The sequence below is a fragment of the Oenanthe melanoleuca genome, chromosome 1, assembly GCF_029582105.1.
Source record: "Oenanthe melanoleuca isolate GR-GAL-2019-014 chromosome 1, OMel1.0, whole genome shotgun sequence".
In the NCBI taxonomy this organism is placed as follows: domain Eukaryota; kingdom Metazoa; phylum Chordata; class Aves; order Passeriformes; family Muscicapidae; genus Oenanthe; species Oenanthe melanoleuca.
Window position 1 is genome coordinate 104,345,960 of NC_079333.1, and position 27,099 is coordinate 104,373,058.

A 27,099-nucleotide genomic window follows, 5' to 3' on the forward strand; every position below is an offset into this window, starting at 1 on the left:
TTTTTTATTTTCCTTGGAGGAAAGGTATTTATTTGCCTTGAAATTTCAAAAGAATTAAGTGTCCCAATTAGTGCATTTGGACTGTGCCTGTGTAGCACTTTTCAACAGTGCTTTTAAATCCAGGAACAGATATAGGTTTTGCTTGTGCCTGGAGACTGGATGTGTCCAGGAATTCTTCCACACAACCCTGGCAGATTTCTTTCTCCTTTGCCTGACACTGTGCAGCACCACTGCAAAGGTACTAGCCACCAACAAATTAGTATTGGAGGGTCAAGGGACTTCAGAGCAGGGAGGGAAGGGGTGTATTTTCAGGGCAAAAGTTGGCTCTTCTTTTTCTTTATGCAAAATTCATTCAGGACTTAACCATTCAAGCATGCCTTCTCTTCCTTTGCAGTATGCAAGAGAGGTCCCCTAGCAAGTGCTAGTCAGTGGAAAAAACGTCATTCTCTCCCAGCCTTCTGATCCTTGCTCTCAGCCCAAGGTTCCCTGCTTCAGAAAGACACATTTGTTTAATTTTAGATCAGTGATGTTTTGCTCTCAGCCAGTTACCATTAAAACACTCTGACATCAGCAAAAGTGAGATGTAAGTGTTTATTTACAACCCTCAAAACAGACCACACAGTTTAAGAAGATGAACTCATAGAAATGCTGAAGTCTTTCTGGTAGGCCCAGGGAGATTCAAGGCTTCCCATCAGAATATAATAATTTCTTCCCCTCCAAAAGCTTAACTAGCTTTAAATGTTTCAAAAGGCAGTCCTGCTGCTCTTTCAGTGAAAACAAGCACTCTCACTCAGAGATGCAAATGTCAATGCACTAGACCAATGTGTCTCATCCTGTTCTTGACTTGACTAAACCAGCAACTCCTTCACTCAGTGAGGGCTAAATCCTGCCTACCCCCACCAAAAAAAGAAGTTGTGATGTGACTCTTCTTCACTGCAAGTGTGTCTGTCTGTTAGATGCTTTATTTTATTTCACTCCAAACTTTACCCAACACACTTACCACAAGCATCTTCTGGGGACAAACATGGGTAGTTTATTAGCCACTCTTGGCTGAGACCAGCCACTGCAGTCATTGACTAGTGCATGGTGACAGAGGGGTGTAGGACTGTGCCTACTCTGCCAGGAAAAATAGAGCAAGTGAGTGATCGGTGCATGGGAAAGCTTCACTGAGATATTGTTGAGACACTGACACCTTTGCAGAGTAGATGCTTGGCTACCTGGAAGGTAGTCAAGGCATACAGGAAGGGAAAAGGAGAACAGCAGTAGGTGCTGAAACAAATGGGGCTCATTCTTCACATTGCCTTCAAGGAGCCCCTTCTAGGTAAGACACTGTCTCTTCCATTTGTGAGCTCTGAAGACCTTGCAACTCATTTCTCCTCTGTTTTGAAAAATAATTTGTGGGAGTTTTTGTCCTCCTTGGGACAAGCAGACACTCTCACACCCTCTCTTTGAGGGCTGATTTACTAATTTTTGTGCTCTCAAATGTGATGTTTAGGAGGGAGCCAGGCATAAGAAGGCTGACTAAGTCATCTTGACATGCTTGCAACTGTTCTTTAGAGTCTCACTCTAGTCCCCATCCCTAGACCTGTGTTGGACATGAAAATAATCCAACTGCTAATTCTCTCCCAGCACGCTGAAGGCCTTCCACACATCACAGACTTCCTCACAGTAAAGACACACATCCTAGCCTGACTACCCACCAGTCCCTCTCCTTTCCTTCCATCTGCAACCGCCCGTTACAAACATAACAGGCATGCCTTGCCAGAACCTTTCACAGTTTATTCTGTTTTTCAAGAAGCCCAGCCTTTTTTAAAAGCCTCTCTCAAGTCCAATGGAAAAGTCTGCAGCTATCTGCGTCCCTGGCACAGGGAAGAGTGCTTGCCAGGGCAAGGCTGTCTAGCCAACATGCATGAAATTGCAAGAGACTCTCCAAAACCTCTCATCAGAGATGAATTAATTTCCTGTATTTTTCTCCAAGGTCATTTTTTAAATTGCCTGCTGGAAGGAGACCTTGCTAGCAAGTTACTCATCTCCTGCCAGAACTAGAGGTCCATGTTTTCCATAGCAGTCAGTCCCTCACTGATTGCTGTCTCCGAAATTACCTTTTTCTGTGTGGTTATTTCTCTGTAAGGCTACCATGCTGGCTGAAACCAGGACCATTTATGAGCCTCCTGTTACAATTCTGCAATGAGGGGGAGGTCAGAGTTACTTTCTTGTCTTGGATAAAACTCACACCTCCATCTCTTTGTCTGCATAAAAGCTACCTTGAAGGAAATCTTGATTTGGAATGATGAGGTGGCATCAAGCAGCACACCTATGTATTGCAGAACGATTTCTCAGTGGAAGATCATCATCAGGCCCACCAGCCCCATGGCACAGTGCAATTAATTCACTTTGCTGTCCTGAATATCTTCACTCTTATGCTGGTTTCCAGCAGTGTTCCCTCAGTGACTGTAAAGTTCACCCTCTCCTTCCAGAAGGAAGACACACAAAGGTTTACCATTTCAAAAAGGAAGGAATAGCATTTCTAGCAAAATGTAGCACAACACAGTCGTGATTCCACAGGGAAAACTTTAAGGGAGCCCTTCTTATGTGTTTGTGGTGCTCCTCACACCACAGCTTTGTTCTTCACCTAGGGCTGCAAGGAAATGATGTTGAAACTCCATTTCCAAACTCCAAAAATGCTCCACTTCCATCTCTGCCTGTCTGACCTCTGTGGCCTCTTTCCAAAGGGAGAACAGTATGTTGATCACTCAGTAGGAGGAGGAGAGATACTTTAACAAGCCACAAACAATTTTTCCAACTTCTGGTGTAGTGCAGTGTGTCAGAGTTTGATCCACTCGATTCCATGATGATGGTGTCTCTGCTTTGTCTTTCTGCTGCTGTCACAATTATCAAGGTATCAATAGACAGACCAGAAATGAGTGCTTCAGGAACATTCTAATCCCTACTCTAGCCAGCAAAAGCTTTTTGGAAAAAATCATCTGTCAGCAGAGAAAAAGCACCAAATCTTAGCATTAGAAGAAAGCAAGGAAAAAATCCCCCATAACAGGCCATATGCTGCTCATACCCACTGCTCCTAGACAGGAAGCCTCTTAAAAGACCTCTGCCAGTTCTGGTTCTTTGAGGCTCTGTAGATGTACATGCACATGTGAGAAGCAGAGAGGAGGAATGTCAAAGTGTGGCTTTCTCTCTGCTGATGGGTGCAGGCAGAGCCAACACTGAGGGCATGAGATAGCATCGGGCTTGATTTGCATCAAACCTGCTGCTACCACTCCTCCACACAGGAAAAAAAAATCCATTTCAGTTGTTTAGTTCTCAGCTGCATGTACAGCAAAAAGCAGCATTCAAATCAAGGTTGTGTCCTGACAACACTCTGGTGTACTTACTGTTCAAAATGACCCTCTTGTGGCCTCGTGTCACCCACAAGGTCCTCAGCTCTGTTACTGGTAGCTGTGCATTCATGGACTTCCCCACCCTCCTTCTGCATTGTAATCACATTACTGCACAACTCCTAAACCTCTCTGACACTCTTCAGCCCTAGCAAAGGCCTGGTCCCACTCAGGAGTAGAAGACATCCCACTGTGTTTGTTACAGCAGTGATGCTACAATCCTGAGCCTCAGGCACAGGGAGGATGCAGGATCACTGCATTGTTTCCCCACACATATGACATCTCCTGACTTAATACTAAGGTATCTGTATTTCCCTGTGTCTTCCATGTTGTTATAACATTGATACTAATTTTTCTAGGCTATAAAGGGAGAGTACAACTTTCTCCATTAAAAAAAAAATAAAAAAAAATAAAAAAGCAGGTTTTCTTGGTTCATTTCCATAAAGCCCAATGCATTATGCATTATCTCATTCAAAGGTAAATAGTGGATACACACATGGATGAAAGATTAAATCCTGGAAATTCTAAACAATTGGCAGGAGGCATAACCATGGCAAATTGATTCTGTTCCCTCTCTGCAAAAAAGGGAATGAAAGAATATTTGTGCATTTTTTAAATTACATGTAAAATTTAAAAACATTTGGGGGTTGGTTTCCTCAAATTTTCTTAACTATTTTTTTTTCTTTTAGCAAAAGTACACAACATAGCAATTATTGGAAAGTTCCTTCAGTTCCAAGGATTATTTTAAAACAAAATGTCTGGTAACCTTGCTATTGTTCAATTACAGCATTAAGCACCTCAGTACCTGAATGACAATGCTGCATCTATCACAGCAATGATGTGCAGGGCAAATGGTGCCAAACAGAGTGGCATGCAGAAAACAACAAAATCCTTAATGAAAATAATATTTCCCCAAAGAATACAAGTCGATTTAAATATGTAGGTGGTCTTGCTTGATTGGTTGGGTTTATAATCCTGACCTACAGTAAGTCCAGCCTTGCTGATCAGAGGTGTTATGCTAAAGCTGCAGGACTGAGTTTGTAGTCTGTAAGACTTTTCCATTGCTCTGTGCTGCCTCTGGCAGAGCTGTGGTTTGGTATCCAAGGGCACCAGTGAGCAGCCTTGCTGTCCGTATTGGCCTTCATTTGGACTCAGAGGGGTTTCATGTTGATGTTTTCTGTCCCGTGTCCCAGCCTGGCAGTGAGGAAAGCAGTGACAGCACCATGCTTCGGCTGTGCATGCACAGATTTGATTCCAAGCAGAGTTTCAGCAAATTTCTGTTCCTTCTCTACCCAGAAAACTCAGTGCACCCAGTGCACAGCTCAAAGAGCAGGCACAATAAAGAAAGCTTTGCTGCCACTGCCCATCTTGATAGCAATTCTATTTTATGGCCACTGGGGCCAGACAAGCCTCTTTCCTCTGTCCCTGTTCATTCCCTATCACACCTGGCTGTACCATGTGTACAGGTGTAGGAATGAGCTCATGTTGGCTGTGAGGGTGAGGAAAGTGCCCATCAGAACAAACCTGCAGCCTCCAGGCCAGCTCCATATCCACTGCCCTTTGCTAAGGATCACCTGGCTTTCCCACAGGCAGATGTGTGCCCTTGCACAGTGGCCTGGCCATCTGCAATCCAATTTACTCTGCATTTCACCTGCTGAAGTCTCTCCCTTCCCTAAAACAAAGGAGCTAGGAAGCAGTGTGGCATTTAAAACAGTTCTAGGTAAGGGAGCAGAGGAGCTTATGTTTGCATGGTTATACTAGATAAGCTTGTGATGTAAGCTAAGACCAACAGAAACTGTCCAATCCTCCCCTCCACTTCCAGCCATACATTTTCTTTGCTCCTCCATGCTGCTGCTAACATGTAGGTGGCCTAGAAGGAAGCCAGAACAGGGGAACTCATTTGGCTGAAAAAAATCAAGCATTTTTTTATTGAGACATAGCCCATTCTCCCCCAAGGTCTGCCATGCTGTTGGGCATGGCTGCTTGTAGACACACTTCTAGGTTTAGTAAAGAAGGTCAGAGAAGTAAAGAAACCTTTTTCCTCTGATTCCTTTCTCAGTCTTAGAGGTACTGACAAGACCTCATGGAGACATCTGTTTGAACTCTAACACAGTGTGAACCTCTCAGGCCTTCATCACCTAATTCACCTAATTCAGACCTTCATCACCTGAGCAGGGGGCTTTGGTCACACCCCAGCAAACACAGTGGTGTGATCCTCACAGTTTTCTGTACACTACTGCAGCTGTGTCAGGACTCAGAGCAGCCCCACCAGCCTTCAGGTTCTGACTGCCATTCCTAGAGCATTTCGTTACTCCCTCAAAATGTATTTTGCCTGCCAAGATTTCACATTGCCAGATAAGTTCCCTCACTGCCTAAAAGCCATAGAGATTTCATGTCCCACAGCTATTGGATATAAAGCAGCAGGGCAGTGGGGTCTGTCCAGTTGTTTTATTGTCACTATGTTCATGAGGATTTTTTTTTTTTTTTTTTGTCAGTATTCTCATTGAAAAATGCTTTCTCCATTGTCCTGAAATGATTGTCAGATTCAGTGTGGACTTACCAAATTGCTTTCCTGGAAAAAAATGTCAGGATTATATTCACAAAGCTGAGAGGAAGACAGCCACTTTTTATTCATTCATAAAGGATGTGGGAGTCCTGGGTTTAATTTCCTTGTCTGCCTGGGGGAACTTGAACCAGCATCACTTATCTCTCAGGAGAACACCATAAGGCTGTGCTGTGCTGCATACTAAGGTGTGTTTGTTCTCACTCTGCAATTGGTGTGTCTTGGTCTGCAAGAAGATCTTTCTAGACCCTCAGCTGAGGCCCTCATACGGGAATGGTTCTGGCTTCCCCAAGTTGTTTTAATGAGTACTGAACTTTTAAGGAACATAGAAGTCAAGAGATTACCCCCACCAGGAGCCTCCCTGTGCTCAAGGCTGTGACACTCTCCTCAGAAAGCAGAAGGACAGAAACAGCAGCAGCAGAAGGCATTGCATGTCCTGCACAAGCACATGTCAGCCAAAGCCATGCCATAGAGCACATAAGGTGAAAAACCACAGCTCTGAATGCCAAAATGAATGGACCTAAACAGGTGTGTCAGGATCTACACCTGACTGATTGTTATTGGCATGTTCATCATCTCCTGGAAACATCTATTTTGATACTGATTATAGGATAGGTGGACAGAAAATAGAAATCTGACAGTTGTCATTGTCAGCTTTGAGACCAAACTTAACACTGACACTGTTGGCACCTAGTTACCTGATCTGATCAGACCTTTTGGCCAGGAGACATGCAGATGTCATTGCTAGCTCCACCAGCTTCAACTCACTGGAAGCCCACTTGGAAGATGAGGTCCTGACACAACCCCTTTATTATTTGTTTTGTCATTTCCTCACATGCTTCTTTCCTTGTTCTCTCTCCACCTACTATTTAAACAAACTTGCCTAGACAGGAAGGATAGAGGTTGTGCAACCCAGCTGTGAACAGCAGTCAGGGAGACTCCTAAAAACAGTGCCCAAAAGAGGCAGACACTGGTACAGGTCTCAGCTCTCAGAGGGGCTAAGGGCAGCTTTTGTGCTTGTTCTTTTTGAGCAGTGAGGCTGCAAGTAAAAGTCAACATCAGAAGAGGAAGTAATTTTTCTTTTTCTCTGCTTTTTTTTCTCTCCCCCTGTGCATATGTGTGTCTTCAAGTGAGCAGAGTCCAAAATGAGTAGTAACAACAGATCCAGTCTATCTCAATGAGAGTCTCTCCTTCCCCAAGAACAGTTTCTGCTGCTATGAACTTAAATAAAGGGAAGGAAGATTGCACTAAGAACTGCCAACAGCTAAGGGAAGAGGAATAATGGACGCTTTTAAAAAGGAAAGACTTACTTAATACTTTATTTTTCAAGTGCTTAAACTGTTTTTCCTCCTTTTTGTGTATCTTTAATTAAAGGTTAAAAGACTTCTACTGGTGATTGTTTGCCATAGTAACCAAGTAGGCTAAGGTCTCTGAATTCAAAACCCAAAACCTTTTTAAGTGTTTAATGTTGCAGGGTGTCAGGGTCATGTTAGCATCTTTGACTCACTGGGGCTCCTTCTTCCCCTGAAGTGAACACGACTGTGCCCTGACAGCCAGACCTGCAGACAGCAGAGGGACAGCCATGTCCTCCACACTCCCCCTCTGAATCTGACCCCTTCCTCCTACTTCTGTGGCTGTTTGAATGCCTCACTTTGAATTAAAGGCGATTTTCATTTTGAAACAAAGCTGGTTTTTAGCAGCTTGTCAGTGAGAGAAACAAAACCTAACCAAATTCCTCTGTTCCTACCAAAAGGTGTTGTTTTCTTCTTTCCTGTTGAACTAACCTGCTTTTATTCTGCTACTTTTAAGTGTGGGGACCAGCTTTACATTATTCAGATACTTCAGCAACAGAACACACATCATAGTATTTTTACTATTAGTTAAGAGAAACGATGGCAAAGTCATTTTTGCACTGTGTACTGTCAGTGCCAGTGCACGTGTGTGTCTGTGCTATGTTAGTCACCTCAGCTGCTGGAATGACTTGTGCTGAAGATTGCAGTAGCACCTGAAATGTCACATTGCTTGTCTCTGTTCAGGGCCACTGCCTGCCAGGTAAGGCAAAGAAAGACATATGAGGGCATGACCAGACTTATCCCTACGACTGGGTTATAAAGGGCTGAAAATGCTACCACACCTAGGAGAGAAATGCCTCGTAGCTGATGTAGAGTCACTGTGCAAGTTCTCAGTTTGCTGTACTGCAAAGATGAGTTTCTGACATGGAAAAAACTTACCTTTGCAATAGCCCAGGAGTGCACACAGTTCTCACATCTTTCCAGGGAGCCAGCCCTCTCCAGCCACAGTGGCACACATTTCTGAAGTTACTGTGCTGTGACACCCAGCACCATCAGAGCACAGGCTGAGTTTGAGCGAGGTGCAGGACACTTAGCTCAGGAGTGCCCACATGGCTGAGGTGTTACATCAGTTTTGCCTGTGGACAGAGGCAGGTGTGGGTTTACATTTACCCCACAACTAAACCCAGAGCTGGGACCTGCCCCTTCAGCAGGATGTGGGTGGGCAGACCCTGTTTGGATGCCCTGGGAATTCTACACTGCCTTTGGAGCAGGTCTTCATGAATCACAGACCAAGGCACCAATGTTTCCCCTCACTTTGCCTCTCCTGTACATTTTCCATTGCTTTCTCATCAGTAGTACAGCCCTGGTCTTTGTTTCCAGGGGCCACTTCCCTTATTCTGCATAGATGAGCAACTCAATCTGTTCCTGTAAACAGATAAATCAATGGAAATAGGAAAGAACAGCAGCACCTATAACCGAATGTTGGGATGGATATTCAGTATATGCAGCCACCCAGCTCTCCCTTCACACTCTTCTAAACTAAATAACATAGGTGGTCAAACTGTGGCACAGAAACCCAAATATATGTGTTTACTCACAAGACTCACTCACTTCAATCAGCAGCTTAAAACAAAATTAAAAACAAGTTTCTCCAGGAAAAAGAAAAGGCAATGAGTTTATGTTTGCTTTTATCCTTTGCTCTTCAAAGTTTTTCTCTTTCATAAATTACTCTCACCACAAATGTTCTCATATTAAGTGTAGAGAAAAGAACAAGATTATCTGCTTTGAATATCAGCGGACATACTAATTTGGACACATTCTCATCTGCCAGATGCTGGAAGAGCTTTTTTCTGTGAAACTATGTTGAAATACCCAAGCCAAAGGTTTAGACTTTTTTTTTTAAAGAAATACTTGCAGTGACTGATACACTAGTCCAGGCTGTGTGTTGGTTTCACATGAGACACAAGCCTCTTTTTAATATTTTTTCTGAAAAGAGAAAAACTGTCTTGTCAGTTCCCTGTAGTCCTGCTCTGCATGGCTCCACAGACAGCTTTTTTTTTCTTTTTTTTTTTTTTTAACAATTCTCTAATTGCAATCTTTCCTAAGCCTTTTAATTTGTCATAGTATAAAGTTTTCCATGGCTGCAGAAGTCCTTATTAAGTGTCAGTGGTACTCTCTGAAAATACCTGACTAAGTAGGAACCATCTAACCCTTGGGAGTTATTGACTGCTGCCTCCAAGGACATAATTAACAAGTGGCAGAACGTGCCACGTGGGTCATGTTTTACAAGACCCCACAGTGTCAGTATTGATTATGATTTGATTAGATTAGGTTGATGGTAAATGCTTATTTAGGTTATGAGGTTTTCAGGCAAATAGTGAATATCCTGTCATAGGCAGCACCAATCACATTTTGAACACCAAGAAAAAAAAAAAAAACCTTTAAAATTATAGTTATAATCATTATATATGCAATACCTTGAGGCATGTGTATTTGCAAGAGGCTGAGCCTGCCAGAGAAAAGCCCTATTCCTGCATTTAACACCTTACAAGCTAAAGGCAAAAATGAGTCTAACACACTAAGAGGTAATTTTACATTAAAAAGAACAGCTTATGGAAACCTCTGTTGTGTGCATGCCTGCCAGCTAATGGCACATTTATAGAAGATGGCAGCAAATGCAGCTGGGCTGGCACACCACAAGTTATTGCCTTGACACTGATTCTAAGGAGACTTTAATAAACTTGAACAAGGGAGAATGTTACTTTCAGTCCCTCAAAATATGTAGGTGTTTATTTGAATCCCAAAGCTCCCATGCATCTGTCAGAAAATTTCTGTTCTATTCAGCAAGGATGGAAGAGGCCAAGGTGATTTTGCTGCCCAGGCTGGGGCTGTGCTGCCCCTGGGATGTGGTGGAGCATTGGAGACATCTGCACACAGCTGCAGACATGACAGAGAACCCCACAGAGACCACACCTTGAGTAAGCTGTGGCTGAAGGGAGTCCTGAAGTATCTCATACATCTCTTGTTGCCTAAGGTTAGGTGGATGAATCTCACTTATTTTGTATTTTCATGTGCCACTTACATTTTCTAATGTCTTCTGACCCTTTTTTCCTCCTTCTGTGTCTTATTTTTTTAGTAACAAAGCTAAATAAATTAATTACTAATTAAATTATATAATTCTTAACTCCTTATTAACAGCCTTCCAGCTGAAAAGGGACTTTTTAAAAAGTACATGCAGTGATAGGACAACAGGGAATGGCTTAAGCTGAAGGAAGGTAGGTTTAGATTATATATTATGAAGAAATTCTTAACTGTGAGGGTGGTCAGGCACAGGAGCAAATTGCCCAAAGATGCTGTGGACTCCCCATAAGTGTTCAAGACCAGTCTGAGTGACCTGGTCCCCTGAGAGGTGTCCCAGCCCATGGCAAAGAGGTTGGAACTAGAGGATCTTCAAGGCCCCTTCCAACACAAGCCATTATTCTATAATGCTATGATTCTACAAAGTGGGAAAAGTCTAACAGGAAGAGAGATAAAGAAGAACAAAAGAAAGAAAAAAAGAAAAGTTGGAACTTTTTTTTTTTTATTTTAAAAAGCCCCAAAAAAGGAATCAGAACTATATAAATATTTACAACTAAACAATATTTAAAGCAAAACAAATTTTCCTTGATTTAAAGTGACTTGCAGTTTTTGTCTGGTCCATTCTACCTGCTGATGCCTGGAAAACTCCCCAGCTCATCTATGAATGCTCTTTTCCCAAGTACAAGCAACTGGCAGATTGATTCAGAAGCTTTGCTGTGCCACAAGCAGTTGGATGATGGAAACAGCTCAGTAATGCTTCTCATGTCAAGCCAGGTTAGAGCCTCCTACATGGCCTGGAAGGCAAATTAGAGAGCCATGAATGGTGATGCTGTTGCTGACCTTCAGAACAGCCTCAGTTGTCCCACTGCATCTTCACTGGGGTATAAGGAAAGAGAAATGAACCCCAGTGCAGTGTCATGGAGATTCATGTCAAGTGTTACAATGCAAGTCCTCTTAGCTGCCTGCAAGAATTATTTCAAAACTTTATCTGAGAGAAGAGTTGGTTTTACTGGCAAATGAGCACAGAAAATGAGTGTAGAAATTGCCCTTCTAGCAGGAAAGACAGCAGATCTTCAGACTGTGAAGTCTGTGGGTGTTTGTGTGTGTCTGTGTGCAGCAGGGGAAGAAGCAATAATTTACTGCTTTCCAAAAAGCAGCAGATGGATCTAACTCCCTTGATATGGGAAGCATTTGGTCCTAGAGTTGTTGATTTGACTCAGCTGTCTCCTTTCAGGAGTCAGTGAGATGCTATGGCCACAGCCAGAACTCCCCCTGGATGTGGCTCTGGAGAAGAAGTGGGGCTCAGTGACTGAGGATCTGGGGTTCTCCACTAGCCAAGGCTTCTGTGCCTCTTCCAAGGAAGGCTCAAGGAGAAGCTACCAAACTGCCTTGAGAAGTCAGACCATTAAAAAAATAAAAATAAAAAAAAAAAAGAGGATCTGGATTTCCACAAGTAGACATATCCTGAACCATGACAGGCTCCAGAAAGCAGATATATGCACTTCACTCAGGTATGGAAATTTGCATTTCGAAACTCCTGTTGTTGCCTTCATGTTACAACACCTTTAATTTCTCTTTTCCTCTGTGGTTTTATCTTCTCCTGGGCACAAGGTGCTGCCAAGTCTCAGGTGCTCTGCTATTAGGATTGCCTCACTTTGATGGCAACACCATTGCTCTGATTAACCAGCCACTGAGGGCCCTCCTGTGCCCTTCAGACAAACATGTAGTAGAACTGTTTGAAACTGGAATGGGAGATTCTGAAAAGAAAGCATCTGTGGCCCTGGCTAAGATAACAGACAGACTGTCAAGGACAGTTTGGTGCCCTCATTAGCTCTGAAGATCTGAGCAGGTGGGAAATAGCATGGAGTTTTCATCTCTGTGACCATCTCTGTCCTCACCCAACCCTCAAGTTGCCTTGCATGGCTCTCACAGGCATGTGGATCCAGGCAGAGCAGAATAGACAGCTATATTTCTTTAGCAGCACAGAAATTTTCAGCCAGAATGGGGTCAGCAGTAATTCCACCTCTGTCAGTGCCCTTTCCTGCTGTGTGCAGCCTGGGATGGAGCTGGGCAAACCCAGACCCAGCTCTGCCTTGATCTGTGCAGCTGCAGCCAGCCACAGACTGCTGCTGCTGCTCAGGAGCAAGGAAAATGGCACAGCCACTCTTCATCAGCATCTTTGTGGTGTAGCCTGTAATCCTCCACACATGTTCCACCAGGCAAATTATCAAAGCAGAGCCATGAGTGCCAGCAAAAACTCTCCAGTACCCTTGGGTGATAATGTTCTGTTCTTTTCACAGTCTCTACTCCAGCCAAGTTAACAAAGGCAGGCAGAAAGCAGTCCAGAAGTGAGCACAGGAGAAACACATAAATCAGAGGGTACATACAGACTCTCTCTTGCCCAACTCTGCTGCAACCAGCAGACTGTAGTGAACAAAGAGCCCCTTCACTACTGCCATTCCCCCATTGTAAGTCTCTCCACTTACAATCCCAACACCATTTTTCCCCCCTGGCAGCAGCAGGATCCTCCTCCTCTGTCTTGACACCAACTATGACCTGCAACAAAAAGTCTGGGACTTAACCCCACCACTGAAACCTGCTTCAGGCAGGGTGAGGTATCCACATGCCAACCCTGCAGGTTCATGCTGGGGCAGTTGGAGGGGTTGGATTAGGGCAGGCAGCTGCACATTGTCCATGGGACTCTCCTCTGATGGCAGGAGTGCCAGATGTGCCTGGTCTTTGCTGCAGCATCTCACAGCCACGGTGCTGATCTGTGCTGAGAGGAAGAACCAGCTGCAACTGCCTCACCTGCAGAGGTGATACCCTCCAGCAACACAGCCAGGTGTGAACCCCTAGAAATCATCCCAGTGTGACCTGGCAGGGCTTTAGAAGCTAGAGCCCTTGGAGTGAGCCTGAACAGCCCTGCACAGGCTGGCTAGCTGTGAGATGGCCACCAGCAGAGTTGCCACAGCCTTCCTTCCATGGAAGTGTTCTGGAAAGAGAGGTTGTCACCATGTGATTGTAAACTCCTCATGGCACATCTTTCATCCCTCTGGCAAACCTGAGCATGACGGGGGAAAGCACAGGGACAGTGCCTAGCTGACCCCTTCTGGCACTCCCCAAACATAAATATTCATTAATGACACAATAAGGAGAGCCAAAAAGGAGCAGACCCTGAGAAACAGTGCAAGTTACCTGCCAACTGAACCCTGGCAGCAGCAACAATAACCATGGTACAAGTAGAAATTATCAAAGACAACTTGGGAGGAAACCACAAGAAGTGGCAGTTGAGCCTTATTAGTGCTATAAATCATAGGGCTGGTTTCAGTTCCTGCAGCTCCTCACACGCCGTGTGACGCTGTCTCTTGCACAGCAAGCAATAGGGGTCTGCACAGCCTGGAGGCACAAAACAAAGCAGGCGGGGAAAAGCTCTGCTTTTTACCAAAGTAATTCTTAATTTAATTGTAAATCAAAGGCAGGGGGGTTCTGTCGCTGTCTGTGAGGGGATGAAGCCCAGGGAGAGATGTGTGAGGTGGGAGAAACAAGGACTTTCCAGGATTTGGAAACTTCCCTAAGTGCCTGTTTCAGGAGACATCCTCACAAGGCTATCTGCTTGCTTGTTTATTTATTTATGTGCAGATTTGCCACCTCTTTGCTCTTTGTGTGCCTGGTGGTCTTTAAGCCCATTGAACATCATGAGATTTTTTTTCTCCAGGGGTGATTTTGACAATGGGAGCTATGATGTTTGACTCCTCCTCTGACTCTTCTCTGAAATTAAAGGAGCAGAGGGAAGGATTAGACCACCTCACCTCTAATTTTAACAATGTTTGAAGCTTCTTGAGGCCATGATCATTTATTTTTACTTGGGACCCTCCATCTCAGCCACTAATGTGCATCATTGATTATCTTTTTCTGTCTAGAAAATTCATTCTATACTGAATTCTCTGAGCAGAATTTTAGACTCACCAATAGCCATTGTTATCTACCTTGTTCAGGGAAGAAATGAACCTAGGAATTAATAATAATCCTTATTTATTTTTAGTATAATTTATGAGCCAGCAATGGCTCAGCATGGTAAGGGACCAAACATGGAGACAGATATGATCTCAAATGACACAGACAAATGCTTTTGCCCCAGAAATACCCACCTCTAGGGAAAATTCAGGCTCCCAGGAGTAGCTCCAGAGCCTTCAAAGGAAGTCCCCAACCCAGAGCGAAATCCAAGCATTAGATTTTGGTTTTGAAGCACACCTAAACCACAGCACCCTGATCATTATGTGATTTCTCATGCACTACTGCATCAGAAGCAATACCTAGTAAAGACATAAGCCTGGCAGGTAGCACAGTGTGGAGCAGCAAAAAAAATGACAAAGACTCAGACCAGAGTGCTCTAAGAAGTTCAAAGGAGAAACAAGTGAAGTTCTGTGTCTTACTGGGTGTGCTTTGAGTTTGAAGTATTGATTATCTTCTCCTGGTCAGTAAATAGATAAGAGTCACACAAGTCCAATTTCTTTTGTTCTCAGAAATCAGTTCTTAATCATCTCACATGAAATACATCACACCCTCAGAGCTTAGACTACATGAAGGAATTGTGTCCAAATCCACACATTAGAACAGGAAGCTCAAGAGGAAGGTGAAGTCTGATTACAATACAGCCATGCAGGCATTGCAATACACTCTAGCTAACTTGTGTCCTCTGCAAATCTGAAATGCCTAATAAATAAGGAACTACTGCTAGAAAAATGGAGACAGTACTTTTGTCTTGTCCTGTGTTACTTCCCTGCATCAGCACTGAGCTTTTGGGACAGATTCTCTCAACTAACTGAGCTGTGCTTTGCAATAGCTGGAAAATGCTGTCAACGCACCATGCAAACCCTATTTGGCCCTTGATGTAACCACTTCAGCTAGAGACATCCCTAAAAGGCTAGAGCAACCCACTCTTCAAGTCAGACAGGGAAAATGTAGGTTCTGTGCTGCCAGCAGGTTCCCAGAGGGGAAGGCACAGCCCAGATGGACCCTTTCCAGACCACAGGTACCACGCCAGGCAGGTTGTTCACACTCCTGAGTGTGAAGGCACCAGCAGCAAATGTTTCATCTGGAAACACTTCTCTGCTGCAGGAGGTGCTTGGGGCTGTAGTCTTGTGTGAGGCCAGGGAGGGACAGATTTGCAACCTGGCCCTGGCAGGGGATGACAACTGACATTAAGGCTTGGTGATCACAGACTATGCCAGAGGAAGCTGTCCTGGCCTCCCCTGCCCCCTGACACTAGTTCTCACCCTGAGGTCATCTTCCTCTTTGGCTTCAGGAGAACTGATCCCTCACAAACACTTTTTTTGGTAAATTTTAATGCAGGTTAATTCCTTCATTCAGGTCTCTGTGTGACTTCACATGCTTTCACATCCAGCAAGAGAGCACTGGGAAGCAGGACCAGCAGAGTTTTCTTTTGCTTCCTATAGCAACTGCTTATTGCCACTGAGACTTTATGGGTTGTTTGGGTTTTTGAAGGGGACCTCTCAATAACAGGACACAACATTCACTGTCTGTGATTCTGCTTGTGGCCCCAACACATACACAGAGATCTTGAGTTCCTAAGTTAGAAAAACTCAGGTGAATCTTTGTCACAGACATGGACCAACCACATATTTCTCTGTTATGGACAACCTCATAAAACTTTTAGAGCATACTGTATGCTCCAGTCTTGTTGGGAACACACTTCATGTTGACTCTGGTGCCTTGACAAATTTCTAGGTGTAAAGCTAATCTCTCCCATTGTCAGAGATCCAAGACAGCCTAAACTTCTTGCACTTGTACTGTAGGACAGCCTACTGCAGATACTGAAGCATTTTGTGTGCAGCTGCTCTGCTGGTGACTGGCAAAGCAAAGAGCAATAGGACACTTGGCTTTGTTCTGACTCAGACTAGTTGATTTTTTTGTGTGTGCAACCACTGCTTTCAGTAGCAGCAGCTATATATACTCTAAATGAGTGTGAAGCTCAGGCCTGAACAATCACTATCTTGCTCAGGGAACAGGTGTTTGTGCAGTTTCTGAAATGAATACGTCACACCAAGGAGTTACCCGAAAGCACATCACTTTTTTCTCATTAACAAGGTCATGAGGCCCCAAAAATTATCTGTTTCTTTCAACATCATCTTCTGATCTCTCCATTACTGAGCCAGAAGCCTGGAGGCAGCACTGTGCCAAGCCAGCTGCCAATTAGTAAGGACATTAAGGACATTCCAGGAGACTGAGCATCCAGGAGTTGCACATGGCTTTGCAGAGATCAGGGAACCAGTGCAGAGAGCTGCTGGAAAAAGCTGCTGCTTCTGACCTGTCATGCTGCAGAGCATGGGCAGTGTCCCGTCAGGATGGAGGAAGCTGCTCCTTTCCCCTCCACACAACACTGCCACTTGCCATGTCTCTGATGGGGCTGGGGGTTGGTGTGTCACCTCAACACAGCTATTTTAGTCTGCCAAAGCTTGCATCACATCTCTGAGGATGAGTCAGACCACAGGAAGTGAGGAGAGACATGCATGTGCAGCAGGAGGGGTTTGACCCTCTTAGATAGGCTGGCTGCTCTAAAGGAAGGGTTCAGGTGTGATATCCAGCAGCTCTAGACCAAGCAGATATTTGACCCATAATCCCAGCATATTTTCTATTCTCCAGACGGTACCATGAAAATATTCACTGCACTGAGGATTTCTTTTAAACAATTCAACTGTAGGAGTCTTCAGGAACTTCAAACTTTGAGGCCTTCCTCCTCCTTCCTTCCTCTTTCCTCTCATCAGTACAAAGAGAAAGAACAGAATGTTTTATTTAACAGAGCACAAACTAAGCTAAGGGTCTGGGATCCTGGGTTTGCAGTGATGCTTGCTGGGGGTTGGCACATCACTGACCCGTTCAGGACTTCATTTCCCACTCATAACGTGCAGTGTGTGACTAAGGATGTGAAATGCCTGAGATGGAGCCTATCTATGCATGATGAAGGTCATCTTACCAGATCCCAGCAAAACTGATATCAGCATCAGGCTGAGATGCTGAGAACAGAAATGACCTTAACACATGATGGTGAGCATGGTCTGCCTTGTCCTGATAACACTTCTGTCTCTGCTAGCTGCCTTCACTGCCTCAGCCTTTGCCTTCTGCTGGAACTTTCCTCCACTCAGGCTGTCCCTGGCTCCTCTGTGCCATTCTGACCCAACTTCCTACCTGAACCCAGCTGGCAGACCCCATTTCTGCTGTCCTGGCCCCCTCCATCACTGCACTCCCTTCTGAAGTGGAACCAGGCTCCAGATTTTGATGCAGCCCTGTTACAAGGAACCAGCATCTGATTAGACCCTCCAAACAGCATTAGCTTCCCACCCCTCTCATTACTTGGAGCTATTCTAAAGACAATAGATGATCAGATGTGCCCAGGGAAACAGCTGGGGTAAGCACAGGGATAGAAGAGCTAACTTAGGAGAAAAGGCACCGAGAAAGAAAAACAGTGAACTGCACTTTCAAGTTTTGCCAGCATAGCAAAGAGTGTGGGAACAAATTACAACATCAGTGAGATACCTCTGGCAATGAAAGCCCCAGTTTCTGTAGGAAACTGGTATAAGTTATACCAGCAAAAGCTGTATCTCCAGTAGGAGTTTGTCAGAAAATCCTTCCCAGGGTAGGCAGAGCCAGCAATATTAAAAGGCAATAATATAGCCCAGCTGTAGGAAGCCTGTTTTCATGGGGAGAAATATTTTCCTGTGACAAGTCTCAAGCAGTTAAGCTCCAGAGAGCTTCACAGCACAGGCAGAAGCTTTGTACATTTCTATATGAATATGTATTTAATTATGACTCCAGTGCAGAACACATTAGCATAAATAAAGAGAAATAGAAAGCAGGAAAGGAGGGAGGGGAAAGGTCTGTTTTTCACCTGTCTCCACTGGTAGCAGCCCTGACTCCTCACTGTTCTAGGGAGGACACTACAGCCTGCCCATCTGCTAAGAGCAGGCAGGATCAGCCTCCTCAGCCCCATGGGTCTTGCTTAGGGATTATTAGATATGGAACCATGGTCAGATAACCACAAACCAGTATGACAAAGAGATATAACATGTTGAAGAGCAGCAGAAGAAGAGTCTGGTTATTGGGGGATTTTATGAAGCCATCTGCAAAAGCATGGGCCTTGAGAATAAGTCAAGTGAGCCGCAGGAAACCCTCTGTCCCCACATTTTCCAAGCCTTTACACTGGGGGAAGGAGCCTCCAGGTCATCAGAGCTTTCTTCTGACTGTGTCTGCCACAGGCTCAGTGTCTGAGGGGAAAGCAGAGCTCTCCCTGATCCCAGCCCTCCCACACTGACCCCAGTGCAGCCCCAACCCAGCATCTTCCTACACCTGCTGCCTTTCAGGGACCTGCCCTTACACAGCAGATTCCCTCTGGTACATTATCCCTCCACCTTTCTTGCTATCCATGAGCAAAGGAGACAGCACACATCTCTGTCTCAGCTCTCCTTCACCCATTCCTCCTTCCCCCTGACTGGGACACACAGTGAGAATCCTTCCCACAGCAAGAGTGCTTCATGTTGCCAGATGATGATGGGTAAAAGAGCAGATGAACAAGAGTGGTGATGCAGGAGAAGGAAAGCTCTGCCTGAAGGCAAACAGAAAACTCCCCCTTCCTCTGCCCCAGCCCTGCAGGACTGACCCTTCCCATGGGCAGGAATACCCTGCTCCCTGCCCTGTACACACTGATGACCTGTCGTCCATCAGCTTTCTGAAATAAATAAATCATGTCCTTTGCAGAGGACAGCACAGGGTTCTTTCTGCTGAAACTCTGTCCTGATTGCTCTGGACCAAAAATAAAGACTAAAAATAAAGACCTCCCTTTTTTTATTATTGTTCCTTAAAGCAAGGGCCTTAACCAGAGGTGAAATATTCCCCTGTTTCTGTACCAACACTCTCACATGCCCATCTTCAGCCAAGTTCACAGTGACACCCTCAAGGATATGATGAACTTGCAAAAACTGCAATACTGTTTGATCTTTCATTACTGTGCTTTAAAAATGCACTCTGAGGGAAATATAAATTGGACTCACTGACAGAAACCCCTCCCCTTTGTTTGCACTGAAGGTGTTTTGCAGTGCAGCCCCAGCAGCAGCTGAATTCCACCTCAACACTGAAAGGCTGAGCAGAAACCAGCTGTGCCTGGTTTGTTTCTAGGAAGAACCTCCACATGGAGCTCAGCTCAGAGCAGGCACAGCCCAGACTTTCAATGCACTTGTCTCCTTGGTTCCTCATCTGCTGTGAAGGTGTGCTCTTGCCAGTGAAGTTGTCAGGGTTAATATTGCAATGACCTTTTTTTCTTTTTTTTTTTCTATTTTTTCTTTTTTGGGGGAAAAAAATCCCTACTGTACACAGGATAGAAAGTTTTAGTTTCTTGTGGTCAAGGCTCGCTGATCCTGGTACCTTCATTCAGGGCTGCCTCAACAAGTGCAGAGCTGTTTAATTATTGACAAAGTAAAAAGTCCTTTAACTGAGCTGTGCTTCATTTTAGGAAGAAAAAACAACTCTATCCAGAATGGCCATGCTAGAAAGTTTCCCTTCTTTTTATTTTTAACATCAGTGCATATAAAGAAAATATAGGGCCCAGCCTGAATGGTAGCAATGAGTGCTTAATATTCTTTTTGCATTACCCTAACAAATCAGTGCATAATTTAAAAATGTCACTGCACATCTGTGTTGGGTGTGTGGTGCTGCAAAGTGGGGCAGGAGAAGGGGGAACATGAAGAGTGGAGATCCTGTAAGCTGTTTGCCTCTCTGCTGAATAATTTCCCACTTTTGCATTTGCTGCAAAGAAGAGACAAACACTGAACTCCTGCATGGGCAGGGCAGTGCCCCTGCTCTGGAGGAAGGCTCCAGGCCCTGCTGCAGCACTGGGCTCTGAGGAAGCACTGCCACCAGAAGCTGGTGAGGCTGCCCATAACCTTTGCTGCTTATCCTGCAGATAAAATCTGTGGGATCTTGCCTTTCTGCGGGTTTACAGCAGCAACGGCAAAGCTTCACAGTGAAGTGTTCTCAGAATTAATCTTCTAATCCTTCTTTTGGTGGCAAAAGAAAAGCTCCAGGGTTTTTTTCCAGCAAATCTACTGCATTTATTGCTTTAATGAGGAAGCATGGGGTCTGCTCCCTCCATACATCCCCAGATGACAATTCACAGCCCCTCAAGCAGCACTTCCAAAGATCATAATTGACTTTGGATGAGACCTGGCTTGTTTGAAAAGGCAGAAACAGAGGCAGCTTCATACCCACTGAATCCCCCCCAGCCTCTGAGAGGAAAGTTGTTTTTGTGCTGAGTCCCTCCAGGGCTTCACCAGATGCTCCCATGAGCAACCTGACTGCTGCTCCAGGCACTGAAAAAACACTCAGTGGGTTGAACAGCAAGTGCCATCCTCTCATGGTGACAGGCCACCATGCTCCTTTCAAAATGTGAGCAGAGAGATATTCTGGAGGAATGTGTACTGCTTGTGCTGTCCAGCTCTAGAGATAAATAGAGGACAAGTCTCCATGGCTGCCAGTCTGGCACCTTTTGTGGGTAATAAAATATGCTCAAAGCTTTTCAAGCTTTTCTACAAATAATCAGAACTGTTTGTCACTATGTTGAAGGAATTAGGGGTTTTAGACACTGCTGGAATGATTAAATAGAGGCCTTTCTTTCAGAAGGGCATGAAATTTAGCTGAAAAGCTGGGTTTGAGAGTGTTCTGCTAGGCAGACAAAGTAGCCAGGACAAACCAGCAGGAACAAAGGCAGGCTCTCCAAGGGGGTGGGTTTCTCCAGGATGTGTAGAACCACAGAGCCTGGTGACCTTGAGCTTGTTGGCTGCTCCTGATGCTGCCCATGTCTCTGAGTGGGGTGAAGAGGACAGAGAAGACACATTCTGTGAGCCAGTCACCTTTTGGGACAGGTAGGAGGGTTGTTACCACTGCCATGGTGACATGCAAGAGAGGAGGGGACTGAGGTCCAGCCTGGAAAGAGACAATTCTTGGGGAAAAAGAGACATAAAGGAGAAGGTGCTGCAGGAGCTGCTGTGGAATGGACTGAGTGAGGCTGAGGAAACAGATCTGTGAGTTGCCAGCACAAAAACAATCACTGAAGTGGGTGGCAGGATAGAGCCATCCTGGGGACAAAGCAAGGAGTGGGGAGAGGAACTAAGGCAATGTCCTAAGGAAGGCTGGGAGTGGGGAGGAGAAAAGCACATCTAGAAGACAATGCAAGGACACCTAGAGAGGTAGGATGAAAACCAGGAGCACCTCAGGAAGGGAGCTTTTCAATAAAGGAGGAGTGATTCACATCAAAGGCAGGCAACAGACTGGGAAGGAGGCTTCAGAGTGTGCCAGGAATAACAACTGTGCCTCAGCTCATGTTGTGTTCCCTCCCTGCCTGCAGCACCGTGCTCTTCACATTTCATCTGCAAACTCTTCAGGGCAGGGATCTGGTCCTCCTCCCTGTCTAGCAGTTCAAGAAATCATTTCCATTTGTACCAAGAATATTAACTGGACCAATGTGCACGTGTGCTTTAACATGCAAGAGGTGATGTACCCCTGATATATCTGCTGTTGATTTACTCACTGGACTGCCACCTCACAAGCTCAAATCCCTGCATCAGATCTCTGTCTTCCTTCACCTCTATTGAAATTAGGAGGCTGTATCAGGAAAGAAAATAATAAATCATGGGAGAAAAGAGGCTATTGTTTTGGATTCTATTATTTTCATTTCCCAGGATCACCCCCACATAAAAAGTCAACCTTAAACACACATAAAATATACTTACAATTCTGCAGACCCTGGCTACCTCTCTTGGCTCACTTTTGCTCTCCTGCTGCCCCAGAAAGCCCCTTTTACATGACGACTGCTCACCTCCAGCACCTGCCATGCACCTCAACTTGCAATGGCAACTTGCAACTCCCAATTCTTCCAGCCCTATTTAGGTATTATGAGCTGTGTTCAACCCAGAGAGTCTTTAAATTTATTCTTAAATGTTTATACTGTAGTTAGCAGTGATCCAGGAAGGAATTTAAGTGTCTTTTTGTGTCTCTCTAGCTCCATTGGCACTCAAAGCATGCACATAAGGGTTTTGCTAAATGGGAGTGGGCCTTAATGCACACTTAATCATCTTGCAGCCTGGCCCCAAATGTTTGCCTATATTGCAGTGATCAAGCTCTGTCTCTTGATTTCCTGTCTACAATACAGGAATAAGGAGAACAGCCAATGATGTGTGATGGAGACCACTGGTCTGACCTTGGGTTTGCTGAATAACTCATGACTGGCAAAACTGTGGATTGATTTCAGTTGGATTTTATGAGGCATGGAGCTGGAAAGACTTGATTTTTTTCTCCCTCCTCATTATATGGCAATGACTAGCCTAGCCATGGCTCCTCATCTTGCATTCAATATTTCCCACGTCTGATGGATGGCAAGTGCTTTCTTTTGTTCCTAGTGTCCTGGTTTTATACATCTTTAATTTGTTGACCCCGTGTATCTTCTAAAGTAGAAGTAAACCTCTCTGGAAATTCAGTAGCCACGGGGCTACTTTACAGGTCCATGGACTGCCAAGCACTGCCTGTGGCTCCTGCAAAGGCTTTGTCTGCTCCCAGTTTCAAGTGACATTAACAACAACCAGCATGTGAAAAGCAATGTTTGGATTTAGACTGAGGCAAAGTCCCTGTAAACCAAAACTCCTTATCATATTTTCTTCTCTTTTCAACTGGACCTATTTCCTGCTCTCAATAAATTCAAATTTTAATAGCACAGATTTTCTGCAATGGAGCACTGCCTTCATAACCATTTAGTATGTAGACGAGGAAGCCATTAATAGCAAGCAACAAAGAGGAAAGAAGATTACTACCTTTTAATCTTTCATTTATTCTGTGGGTAGCTAATAATTAGTTAGACATTATGGCCAGCTACTACTAATTGCTGAGTTTCACAAAGGCCTCTTTCTATAGTCTTTAAAAGCAGTAAAGGAAATGACGTATCTAAGAAAAAAGTAGTTTCTGAGGGTAAAGTCACAGAAATCCTAGACCACATAGCAAAGGTTTCTAGGTACCTGCCACTCACTAAAACCAGTGAAAAGTAAACACTATTCATACCCTTCCTAATCCAGATCCTCATGACTACACCACTTGCTGTTGAGTGGTATGATGGTAGAAACTTAAGATGAAATTAAAGCCTCCATCTACTCACAAGGGGCATAAAATATTTATCTCGAGTTGTTTTTATTTTTAAACCAGAATTTCAGGATAGGCCCTCTCTTCCCATTGCTGCAGCGTTAATCGAAGCCATATTTTCAGCTCTGATAACAGTAGGAAGAAAAAAAAGAAAAAAAAGAAGTGTGGCAAACCAGCTGTGACTTACTTGTTAGGTATCAAAAGCTATGGAATAAACCACAGAACATCTGTATCTTCAGCTGTCATTTCAGGGAGCAATCTTCTCCTTTTGCCAGCCAGCAAGAGGGGCCATGACAGCAAACTGGTATGTACAGTCAGAGCTGCACTGGAGGCAAGAGATGGGTGCTTGTAATGGTTTGAAAACAAAACCAGTGAGAGACTCTAAGTCAGAAATACAATTTAATAAAAAAAAAAAAATAAAAATAAAAATTAAAAAAAAAAAAAAAAGAGAGAGAGAGAAAAAATAAAATACATACAATAGTGTCCTGGTTTAAAGGACAGGTGTCTGCCAATAAAGGCAGGAGCTTCTCTTTGAAATGAAGAGTGTAAACCCCTTCCCTTCAAATTATTATAATTTTGAAATTAAGGGGCTCTCAGGCAAAGATATGGGAATTCGGAATAACAGTTCTTTACTAGGAAAATTAAAATAGAAATACAGTATTACGAAGAACAATCCCAAAACACTGACAGAGTCAGAATACAACCTGACACCCCATCAGTCAGTCAGGGTGTTGGTAGCAGTCCCATTAAATGGTGGCTGTAGTCCCCCTGGAATGACAGATGTGACTCAGTTGAAGCAGTGGTCCTGTAGAAGGGTGAAATTTTCCTCTGAAGGTCCAGGGATGATATGGAAAGGTCCAGTTTTCCTTTAGAATCCAGTGGAAAGAAGGTTGCCTTGGTTTTAAAAATCTTAGTTTTCATCTAGGTAGGAAAGGCTTGGTTCCTCCCCCTGGGTGGAGCATCTCCCAGTGGGATTATGTAATTTTATCAGTCATGCAGTGGGACTCAATGGCCCATTAACAGAAGATAGCTCCCTGGAGGAAGGATGGGTCCTGGGAAAGATAATGAACATTGCCCCACCTGGTTTTTATCAGATGGCCCATTAGCAGAGGATATCTCCCACAGAGATAAGAATCACTGCCCCACCTGGTTTCAGCAGAGGGTGATAGAATACAGACCTCTGGGCACATCTTTACATTGTAACCTAGGTCAGTGCTGTGCCCAAGCAGCCCAGGCTATTTCTGGCTCTGCTACAGGCTGGGTGAGCACAAGTGAGCTGCTCACAGCAGCAGCAAGGCCCAAAGCCTTTGCTGGCACAAATCACCTGCGTTACATTCTGCCAGGGGTTTGCTGCTGGTTTTCACTGCAGGTGGTGCCTGGTCCAGCAGGTTTAGCTTGAACAGGCTGGGCATGCAGGGCATTCCCAAAGAGCTCAGACCTGCTGGTCTTCCAGGTGAGCTGCAAAATCTGCCCCTTATCCTTGGCTTTCAGCAAGGGAGGGGAAATGCAAGAGTAGTGATTGGCAGGAGGAAAACCGCTGCTGGGTGAGAGCTTTATGTCATTGTCTCTTTTAATTTCACCATCACTAGCTATGTCAGAGAGTTTAAATATGAGCAATGGTGTTGCTCAGTATTGTCAAGGGCATTCAGAGCCCCAGCCCAGTATCTAAATGAAATCCTCTGAAAAATGACTAAACAGGATTAGCACGGCCTGAGTGCAGATACAACACACCTGCATGCTCATGAATCATCCTACACCCGTGTGCAGAGGTGCAGAGGCCCCCACCAAAGACAGCAGAACAAACTGGTGTTGGCAGAGCAGGATCCAGCCTGGGATCGACTGTAATTCCTTGTGAGGGCAAACACAGCCCTGGATGGGAGATCCCACTCCAGACAGCTGCTTGCAGACCACTGAGCCACCACTGGGGTGTGGGGCAGGGATGGTGTGGGGCAGGGATGGTGTGGGGCATGGGCTGACCCTCCATCTGCTCCCTGCTGCTGCAGCCTGCCTGGGGTTGGCACCAGAGGCTCTGGGGGCTCCTGCACCTCAAAGCAATCCCAAGGTGTGGATGAAATCCCTGTCTGTGACAACACCTGGAAGCCAAGGAGGAAGGAGGGGAGCTCTCCCAAGCTCATGGTCCTGCTGCAAGGAGCACAGGGAGCTGGTATCACAGGGAGATGGCGGCACAGGGAGATGGTGGCACAGGGAGCTGGTGGCACAGAGACCTGGTGTCACAAGGAGCTGGTATGGTGTCACAGGCAGAGCCACTCATGCAGGAGTGAGACCTCCTCTGGGGAAGGCCCCAAATTCTGCCATTTGTTTCCCTTTTCAGTCTGACAGGGCAGAGACAGATTTTATTGAGCTGCTGAGCAGCTCGTGAGGCCTGTCTACCCGCCGAAGCTTTTCTGAGAACATGAGTTGAGAGGTTTATTGGATTGGGGGATAATTTAGTATCCATTTTTCACAGCACATCTATTCATATTAACCTGCCCTTGCAGTCTGTTTCCCTCCCTGGCACCCCTGGGCAGTGCAGGGACAGGAGGGGAGGGATGCCCTGTGTCTGGCTGGTCACCTGCAGTGGGATCCCAGTGCTCCCAGGATCCCAGTGCTCATGGGGCATGGGCAGGAGGGTGGGGCTGGGTCACCTTGTGGCACCACAGCTGCCTTTTTTCAGGGTGGAGGAAAGAGGCCCCAGTGAGATCTGTCAGCCCTCAGCCCAAATGCCCCTCTGCTGCCCTGCACCAGATCCTCCCAGCAGAGACAATGGGGTATTTCTAGAAGACATATTAACTGTGAGAGAACCCATTTCTCCCACCAGTCAGGAGGCACAGGGACCTGCCTCTCCTGCCTGCCTTCTGAGGACAGCCCACAAGCAGGAGACAGGAAGGTCCCTGCCAGAGCTGCTCCAAGCTTTGTGTGCACCAGGTTTTCCTGCAGGAAAGCTCTCCTGGCTGCTCACCTCCTGCTTTAGACAATGGTACAGATTCTCCCCAGGGTCACTTGAAGCAGCACCCTATTGCATCTGCCCACCTCAGGCTGGACTAGAAGCCCAGCCCTTGGAATGTGATGAGGGTTCCCCATGGCTACCTGTGATCCAAAGCTCATCTAGAGATGTCACGTGGAGGGAACTTCAACACAAGAACAGCTTCTGCCACTACAGTAGCAAAAAAGACTAAACAGAAAAATGTAGACCCATTGCTGAACAGGGAAAGTGATTGAATAGCATGGGTACAGAGAAGGCTGAGAGGCTCAATGCCTTCTCTATCTCAGTCTTCTTCAACAAGGTCTTTCAGGGCTCTGGGCACAGAGGAAATCTGCCAGCAAGAAGAGTGGTGTTGACTCAGGGATTGGCTGAGACATCCCTTCAAGTCCATGAGACTCGACAGTCGCATCCAAGAGTGCCACAAGAGCTGGCCCATGTCCTTGCACCACCACTCTCCAACATTTTCCAAAGACTGTGGAAGTACAGGGATTTCCCTGACAACTAAAGGCAGACATGAGGCCCCCCCCATACCTACAGAAAGGGAGCTGGGAACTTCTCTGATATGTGAGGCAGAAAAACTAGACACACCAGGCATAA

At 45.2% G+C, this 27,099-nt stretch overlaps 1 protein-coding gene across 1 annotated transcript in view; it reads right to left on the minus strand.

Annotated features, from left to right (window-relative positions):
• Positions 1-8,299: 8,299 nt before the first annotated feature.
• Positions 8,300-27,099, minus strand: part of LOC130253428 (probable ubiquitin carboxyl-terminal hydrolase FAF-X) — a 297,854-nt gene continuing 279,054 nt past the window's right edge. The window contains exon 14 of the mRNA XM_056492007.1: positions 8,300-8,321. Coding sequence (XP_056347982.1) covers positions 8,300-8,321 — 22 coding nt within the window. The remainder of the gene's footprint in view (positions 8,322-27,099) is intronic.